Consider the following 9,238-nt stretch of genomic DNA (forward strand, 5'->3'; position numbering starts at 1 on the left):
CCCACAGCTGGAAGTTATAGAAGCTTCCAGGGTTTCTGTTTTCTGCATGTAAAAGATGCATGATGGATCCAACCATGTTTCAACACTTTTCAGCAGTTTCCTTTTATTTCTGGTTGTCGTCTAAACATGCCTGCGATGCAGCTTTTCAGCGGCAACAACAATAACTCTGGACCCAGTCCACTCCTTTTATGCAGGGGAGGCGTGATGAGCTGATTGAGCTCAGGTGTATCAGCTGCAGCCGCCCCACGCCCCGTCACACTGGATGTTTTCTGAGCTCTGTTTAAAAGTGAACCAAAGAGTGCTGGCGATGGAGTCAGTTAGGTCGTCCTGCAGCTGATGGGACATTTTTTGCAGTAGCTTAAAGTTGAAATACTTTAACCTGCATGAATTCAGATGTTATCAATGTTCATCGGGGAAATTTACATTGACTTTATGCATAAATTCAGATGGACTAAAACAGCGTGAGGTGGTGAGGGTCTCTTTGAAGCTGAAGTAGTTTATTGATCACGTGGCTGTGGTTTCCTGATATTACTCACTGCAATTGTTTGGGGGATTAAAGTAATTTTACCAAAGCTTAATATGACCATTTTATGAACCTGCTCCAAATCCAAGCTAAGAATTTCTCAGGTTTCTCTGGCTCTCACTGAAACAAATGACACCCTGGGAGGATAAGCCTGATTATCTTTACTTTACTTAGTTGGGTAATCATAAGATGGTATTTGACTTTTTAGCATGTTTATTAATCAGATCTAGAAAAACAGTCCGAAGGCCTTCTTTGAAAAATGTTTCTGTGCTACAACTGGATACAAATGCAGATGACATCAGGTCAGGCAAAAGGAAATACACAAAGCATGCTGGTTATCCTGGAAACCCCCAGAAAGTCCAAATAAGCTCAAAGGAATCAACCTGAGGCACTGAGAAACAGAAGGGAAACACAGGAGGAGGGAAACAGACAGAGGCAGGAAGTAAACAAACTGAAACGCAGAGGGAAGGTAACTGCCAGAGTAAAACAGGTAATGAAACAAGGAGACAACCTGAAAAATAAAAGAAGCTAAAAACTGTCAGCAAGAGTAAAAGTGTAAAAATTCAAAGCAGAATTTCTCGCAGCAGGTCGGAGCTCCCGTGCATGTCCCACTGATGCTGTGCAGCACCCACTCACACACGCCTCGCCGCCAGCACGGGGACGCCACGTGTCGGGACGACTCAGCGTGATGGGAGATGATGGACGGCTGCACCGAGCACGCTCTGCACCTCGTTCTCTCACGATACACTCACCTTCCATGTGCTCCTTCTGGTCCCCACGCCTACGCTGAACGCCACCTTTCCGTGTTCAGCCTCTGCTTCGCATTGCTTACCTGGGTGGCACACCTGCTGATTCCCAAACACGAATTTAACCTTTTCAGTTTAAAAGGTTTGAACCAGACCTTTTCTTTTGTTAGCTCGTGTGCCTCTGCTGGAGGCTGGAGGTGTGTGTCATTCATTATTTAGTATGTCATCATCATTTCACTTCTTTTCTTCGACTTCTTTTACTCTCCAGAGGTTTAGTCAAAGATCAGGTTTGGGTCCCCACCCAGGACTCTCAAACTCATGTGGATCAGGACTGACGAAGCTGAAATGAATAAAGTTAATTGACGAAGGTGTTTAATATGAATGTATGTGAGTGTTTCTGGAGCTTCAATCTCTTAGTTTCCTTCTCTGGGCACCTTGGATGTAGGTGAAGTTGTGGCAGAAGCCTCGACTGTGTTTCTGCTGTGTGAGGCTGGTTTGTTCTCATCAGGGTGCAGCGTACAAACCGCTAAACACGCTAAGGTCATGTGCTGTGTGTTTGAAAAGCTTTTCCTGTTCACCATTGTCTCCAGCACCTTTCCTGTGCTCCCCACTCGGCGTCACGTCATCGGACCTTTAACGTGTCTCACCTGTTTCTGATCACAGCAGTGAAACATATACCCGTGTTTGTCCTTAGTGTTGCTTCTCGCTTTAGGCGAGGCCCGGATCTTTATTTGAACTTGGTTTAATTTACACCTTTAGCTCAAAATGAAACTATTAAAGGTGGGAGAGCCAGAATCAGCTCCGAGACAGTTCACAGTCCTACACTTCACGTGCACATGAAGAGTACTTCCTGCTGTGCTCCGAGTGATGCTCGTGGTTTCAGCAGCAGCCTCGTTCTCCTCCTGAGCTTCTGTTGAACTCTGAGTCCGGGTGAGGATAAACTCGGACTTCAGGTCTGTGAATCGGGTCCATGGTGGACTGAACCGACAGAATCTCCTGCACCAGCATCCTGAAACGCCACAGATTTCACAGCTTTAATGATGTGTTTTCCTGATTGATCAGATTGAATTTTCTGTTTAACACTCTTTTTCTCTCTTGCTTTAGATCTTAGATCTTTGTGTCAAAGGAAAGACGGCCTGGATACCTCGATAATGTTCAAAAACATCTCAGCTGTTTCCAGCCAAAACCACCAAAACCTGCGAGACGATGACCTGGTCAGAAACTCTTTGAGCTGCTCGCTCTGAGCTTCAGTAATTTCAATGATCGGAGAAAACAAGCTGTTGCAGGACGTCCCTCCAACATTCAGAGCATCATCTTTAAAGAATAAAGCCGTCGTTCCATTTAAACCAGGGAAGCAAATATGAAGTTGTTAGCTATTTAAAAGCTAGCAGACAGCTAGCAGTTACAGCTGGCTGTGTCAGTGAAAGAGGCCACGCCCCTAATAATACAAACTGGTGAGTTATAGAAACGCCCCCTCCCCCACAGGTGTTATTGAGGAGGAGGACCTCAGAGGAGCTACAGACATGGCTACGTTCACACTGCAGGCGAAAGCGCATCAAATCCGATTTTTTTGACCCTACGCGACCCATATCTGATCATGGTGTGACAAATCCGATATTTCCAAATCCGACCTGGGTCACTTTCGTATGTGGTCCTGAATCCGATACATATCTGATGTTTTAGAGAGCGACTGCTGTTTGATGGTCACGTCGCATTAAATCCGTCTTTTACGTCACTGACACAAGACAGACGCCAATTATCAGCGCCGGAGAAGACATCGTGAACGCTTCCTGTCCATCCAGTGAAACTGCTGGGAAGACAACGTTGGAGAAACGTGAACATTTTATTTGTACTGTATAATCTGCAGATTCTGACAGAAATCTGCAGCTATCCTCTAAAACAGCAGTAAGGATCATTATTAGGTTATCTACATTATTATGTAAATAAAAAAATAACTTAAAGCAAAAATTGGGAAACATGAGGTCCGAAGTCTTTATATTAAGACCATCAGTCAAACACACTGTTGGTCTGGGTCTAAACAGAGCGCGTTGTGTGTGACGTCTTCTTTTGCGCATGCGGCCGCTTTGAGCGTTCACACTAGAGCGCGTTTGCTGTCGCATTTTATTTGTAGTGTGAACAAGCAGACAAAAAAATCTGATTTGATCAAAAAATCTGAATTGAGCATCAAGACCTGCAGAGTGAACGTAGCCTGACTCTTCAGGTTGATTCCAGCTTCAGCAGGTGCTAACATAAGCTAATTTCCTTCTTGCATGTTACATTTTATTGAATAAAACTGCACATAACACAAAACTGAGATGTGGGATTCTACTGGATTGGTCCAGGTTTAACTCTAAATTCCTAAAAATGAATTCTCTGAGCTCTGCCTCTGATGTTCTCTTCCTACCTCGTGGCTTCTCCAACGTTCTTGTTGTCTTTGACTGAAGTCTCCATCCATGTAATGAAGCCGTGGGCTTTGCTGAACTTGTCGATGGTGTCTGCAGAGACAGCCCTGTGAGCGAGGTCGCACTGCAAACAGACCGAAGCAGAAAGACTGAGTTTATAGTCAGGTGACTCACTGCATGTTAGCAGCCTGTGCTCATTAGCCTGAACCTCAAAGCTTCCTGGTGGATCCTTCATTAGCTGGATGCACTCAATCACCTTGTTAGCAACTAGGATGCAGGGGATGGAGTCTCCGTTGGGCAGCATGGCCTTATTGTCCAGGTCCTCTTTCCAGTGGCGACAGCTGGAGAAACTGGAGGAACTGGTGACATCAAACATCACCACACAGCCCAGCGCCCCTTTATAGTAGATCCTGGTCATGGATATGAAACGCTCTTGGCCTGAAGAGACAAGGCAAAGGTCAGTGTGTCACCAATGCATCCATCCATCCATGACCCAGTCAATAATGCAGAGGCGTTAGATATTTTGAATTTAATTTTTATTTTATTTTGAACTATTTTTAATTGCTTTCAGTTTTCTTCCTGTCTGAAAATGTTCAGTTTAGTTTTTTTGTTTCATTATTTGTTTGAGTGTATTGTTGTTAAACAGATTGAAGATGTTCAGTTCAAACACAGCCCTTTATGTCAGGTAGACAAAGCAGTTTCTAAACAGGTGCACCAAAGCCTCCAGAAGCTTGTAGAGCACACTGACTCAAACTTCAAACGTTTGCTGTTGTTCTACCTGCACACCGTGTCATGTCTGCTGCAAGTCGAGTTTTTGTTTTACGTCATTTAACCAGTCTTAGCATCAGCTGACCCACTGAGCTTAAAAAAGCTGAAGCCAAACTTTCTTTGTACCTGCGATGTCCCAGAGTTGCAGTCGGACTTTCTCTTTATCCGACCAGTGCAGCAGCTTAACGGAGAAATCCACTGCAGAAGGAAACAGTCTGTTTTAGAGACGCAGCAAGAGAGAAATGAAACGCCACTGAAGGCACATCTACACAGGAAAATATGAAAATAAACTCAAAGTTTCACTTTGCTTCTTCTGAAGTGAAACCTCTGTGAAATTATTCATTAAGCGCAAAGAAGTGAGAGCTGGTTTCGTCCAGCTGAACCTGCACTCATTCTCAGTTGCTTCCAGGTATGTATAAACATTGAAATTAACAACGTGTCTCATCCTGTAATTATTCATTCAGTATTTTGTACACCTGGGGTCTGAATCAAGTGACTAATCCCCATCTGCAAACAGATTGAAGGCTGTGAAATAATCAGTGATCTCCTCTTCATTTGATTCAACTCGTGCAGAGAGACTGTGAACCTCATTATTTCCTGGAGCTTTGGTTTAAAAGGAGGAGCGCTCCTGATGTGATGGGTTCAAATGTAGCTGTAGAGACCGGCGGACTGAAGTCGCCAGTCAAAGCAAACCAAAGGACAAAGTCTGAAAATCAACTCCAGCTATTTGTGTAAGAAACAAAGTTTTAGATCATAAAGTTAAAAACAGCCGAGGTCCTGAGATGAAAAATACATTTTGACCTGACGGTGGTGCTAGAGGACAAGTTACAGAGCTCCTTCAACAAAGAGAGAGCAGATTTCTCCTGTTTTGGCTTCCTGTTAAATCCAGAATTCAAAATCCTGCTCCTCACATACAAGGTCTTAAATAATCAGGCCCCATCTTATCTTAATGACCTTGTAGTACCATATCACCCTATTAGAGCCCTTCGCTCTCGCTCTGCAGGCCTACTTGTTGTTCCTAGAGTATTTAAAAGTAGAATGGGAGGCAGAGCCTTCAGTTTTCAGGCCCCTCTTCTGTGGAACCAGCTTCCAGTTTGGGAGACATATATAAGTTGAAATGAATTAAATTAAAAACCCACTTTGTGTGTGTATAATAAATATAAGGTCCCTTGAGGAACGGTTTAAAGGGAACTCCCACAGTAAGCAAATTTCCTTGAATAACACGACTTCTCTGAAAAATTTCTAATTCAGGAAGAGGTGAAGGGAACGAGACAATCGTGGTGGGACAGATAAACGTTAAGATCTTTTAAGTCATGATCTGGTGTAACATGAGCCCAAAGCAGGAGCTGTGCGACAGTCTGATGGTTTTTGTTTTCTCAGTCAGGACCAAAGTGGTGGATCCACTTTTATATTCCATCTGTCTTCAGATTTTACATGAACATCAGTCTGCTCCTCTACGATATAAAAACCAGTTTCAGGTTAGTGCCTGCTATTTCTAACATGACTTCTGAAGTTTTCTGATGACCATGCAAAGTCTCAGGGCACCCAAACACACCACGCAGACCCTGCCAATGTTTCAAAGACTCAAAAGAGTAAAGCAGCCCTACCTCCCACCGTCATCTTGTAGGTCTTGTTGAACTGTCCGCTGACGTAGCGATGAACAAAGGAAGACTTGCCGACGTTTCCATCACCGACAATGAGAATTTTCAGAAGGTGCTCCGTCATCGCTGTCCTCCGTCACGCAACAGCAGGTGACAGACCTCAGCACGGAGAGCTCAAAGTTCACACCTCTGCTCAGGAAACACCGTTTATGAGCCAGACACACATTTTACTCACCTCTAACTAAACAACACCACACATACATGTTCTGTGTCTTTAAATTACACCACATTCAAATCTGCCCAGCCTCAAACCCAGAGAGGGGCCAGGCTTACACCTCGAAGCTAACTGTCCAACAGTGCTGCCAGAGTCGGTGTTTCAACACTCTGCTGTTTCCTGACAGGAAGTTGCTGCAGGCCATAAATATGAATCAGACACATAAACCACGCCTTTGTGGACGGCGGGCTGTTAGTGACTTCTGTTGGTTTCTGTTGGTTTCATGGCAGTCTGTGATTACCTGCGGCCAGGTAATCACAGCTGTGTTAAGAGTGGGTCTCCTAATCGGAAGGTTGGTGGTTCAATCCCCGGCTGCTCCAGTCTGCATGCCAAATATCCCTGAGCAGGATACCAACCCAAGCTGCTCTCTGATGCGTCTCAGAGCCAAACCACCAACCTTCCGATTAGACCCCGGTTCCTACAACATGTGTCAAGAAGTATTGATCAATGGTTTGATAATAAATCAAATCCGTTTGATAGATTCCTGTTTTTGATTAGATTAGTGCTGGAGTGCCTCAGGGTTCTGTGCTGGGACCAGTACTGATTGCTGTTCTTGTGACACAGCATTTTTATCCATCATTGTCTTTTTTAAACAGTAAGAATACTTGAGCCTGTTTGCTTTTTAAATCTGTAACTAATTTTACTTCAGGAAAAGTTGTGATTAGTTTGGGGGGCTAAACAAAGATGATTTGTTTTTTCAATCACATTAACTTTTGTTTATGTCTAAGTTGTAAGAAATGAATGGGTTTATATTTTAGCACGACGCCAGTGTCCGGCAGCCTCGCCTCTGTCAGTGCTCCCCAGGGCAGCTGTGGCTACAAGGTAGCTGCCATCACCAGTGTGTGAATGTGTGTGTGAATGGGTGCATGCAGTGTAAAGCACTTTGGGGTCCATAGGGACTACGTAAAGCGATATACAAATACAGACCATTTACCATTTACTTCATATTATTAGAAAACACTGCATTTTCTTCCATATTCAAACTGAATGCACTCGGTTACTTTTTCCTCTGTTGTTGATGCTGTCCCAGCTTTACACAGGACACATAGAGCAACAGTAGACGTAGAACCTGCCCATCGTCTCATCAGCATGTTTCATGCTTCAGCCTGTTTTCAGCAGAAAGTCAAACCTCTCTCATTGGCTGCTTTCTTTTTCACAGGATCCAGCATCGGTGAGGATCTAGCTGACCTGCTGGCAGGAACAATGAAACATTACTGCCAAGGAAAACTACACAGGCTGCGGCATTTCAAAATACAGATGTATTAAAGAGCAGAGCATTGACTGAGAAATGTTACTAACATCAGAGGAATCAGGCTGTGCATCGTAACCAAAGCTGCAGAGTAAACGTGAACCATCAGGACACTTTCATGGAGGCTTCACTGTCGCCACCATCATCTTGGTGATGCAGGGAGAGTTTATCTGCTTTTACTTTGTGGTTCTTCCTTCTCCACCCTCGTCCTGCTGCATCTCCTCTTCATCTTCATCTTCCTGTCTCTGGGCCTTGTGGAGTCGAGTTTGACAGTTATTGGTGGGTGCAGTCGCCATGAAGCAGACTCATCTCTGTGACTCCGTCAGTGTGTTTCCAGCCTTTGTCTTTATCCCAGCAGCAGAAGCAACACAGGGACTTTTTAAGGTTTTGTGTTTAAAACGCTCAGATTGTCTGTGGTGTGGGAGGGTTTCTGTGTTTTTAGCTACAGATGTTTTCATCTGTAACAGATGCTGTATGTGACCTGTTCAGGGTTAGGGTTTGTAGAGTTTCAGGTGTAATTCTTTGAAGGCTCTGATCCTCCCAGCAGGTGTTTGGCTGAATGATGTTTCAGGTGTTCAAACCAGCAGCTCCCACAAAACAGCCGAGCTGCGGATCGACACGGAGGAATCCACGGTGGATCCTGAACGTGACGGATACAAACGGACTGGTCCTTGATTTAGTAATGGAGGCAGGTGAGTGTGGTGACATGCAGGTAAACAGAGGGATGGCGCTCCCCAAAATGGAGTAGAATAGAATAGAATATCTCTTTATTGTCATTGGACACGTACAACAAAATGATGGGTGCTCCACGGCAACTGTGCAGGAATTAAATATAAATAATGAGACGGCAGAATAAAGGACAGACAGGAGAAATACATCTAAAACAACAGAAAGGCACTCGTGGGAGAACAAAGTGAAGGAGGTGTACAAAGGTCTGAGTCTGTGTGTGAGTGACCTGACTGACCTGAGGGCAGCGGGTCAGACAGGTGGTGGACAGGGTGCCTGGCTTACCTGAGACAGGAGGATCTGGCAATGGCCTCTAGGGGTGTCAGAGGGCAGCCGGTGATGTTTTGGCGGGTCAGTGACCCTCTGTGCAGGCTTCCTGTTGCCAGTATTAGCCTCTGAGTACCAAACACCAGGCAGGAGGAGAGCACGCTCAGTTTGTGTTGTTGTGTGAAAGCAGTGCTACACACAGAAACTTAACACAACATGTACCAGGTGTGCTCACAAGATCTGCTCACACCATCAGCTGGGATCCAGCAGGTTTCCATCCATGTGACAAACTCTGATTTCTGAAGTAAGCCAACACCAGCTGATTAACTGTGTGTTCTTGACTCTGCAGGAGATCTCTGAGTCCTCACAGTAGAACGACTCTCCACTAGGGATGGGCACCGGTTCTGACATAAACGGTAGTAACCAGACTGAAAAGCAGCGCACATTTCGGTGCTTTTTTTCCCTGAGATGTCATACACTTTGGATCCTAGCCAATCATTTTACGTTTCCGAGGATAGTAGGCGGGGCCAGGTACGTCCGTTCTTTTAGAGCAGAGCTACAGATTAAAAACGCCCAAGGCGAAGCGGTCAAAAGTCTGGCTGTACTTCACAGCAAAAGATGCAAACTCAGCAGCAACAAGTGCTTTAAGCTGATACTGTGATACTGTCAAAGGAGGTAACAC

The 9,238-nt window shown here is 44.8% G+C and overlaps 1 protein-coding gene across 1 annotated transcript; it reads right to left on the reverse strand.

Annotated features, from left to right (window-relative positions):
• Window positions 1-1,996: 1,996 nt before the first annotated feature.
• On the reverse strand, window positions 1,997-6,367 carry LOC308407244 (ras-related protein Rab-7L1-like). Its single transcript, XM_080898797.1, has 5 exons — window positions 6,047-6,367; window positions 4,566-4,637; window positions 3,928-4,109; window positions 3,674-3,795; window positions 1,997-2,278 (listed from the first exon to the last, which is right to left on the reverse strand). Exons 1-5 carry the CDS (start codon window positions 6,162-6,164, stop codon window positions 2,149-2,151), a joined length of 624 nt encoding a protein of 207 aa, XP_080754923.1. The 5' UTR covers window positions 6,165-6,367; the 3' UTR covers window positions 1,997-2,148.
• Between the last annotated feature and the right edge of the window lie 2,871 nt (window positions 6,368-9,238).

Source organism: Rhamphochromis sp. 'chilingali' (assembly GCF_963969265.1).
Source record: "Rhamphochromis sp. 'chilingali' genome assembly, chromosome: 12".
In the NCBI taxonomy this organism is placed as follows: Eukaryota; Metazoa; Chordata; class Actinopteri; order Cichliformes; family Cichlidae; genus Rhamphochromis; species Rhamphochromis sp. 'chilingali'.

Excerpts from the sequence above, each read along its gene's own strand:
- LOC308407244 (XM_080898797.1), bottom strand. The coding sequence starts at position 6,164 with ATGACGGAGCACCTTCTGAAAATTCTCATTGTCGGTGATGGAAACGTC. Across the intron at positions 4,110-4,565 it reads GCAACTCTGGGACATCGCAG|GCCAAGAGCGTTTCATATCC; the intron begins GTACAAAGAAAG and ends TTGTCTCTTCAG. Across the intron at positions 2,279-3,673 it reads AACGTTGGAGAAGCCACGAG|GATGCTGGTGCAGGAGATTC; the intron begins GTAGGAAGAGAA and ends GTGGCGTTTCAG.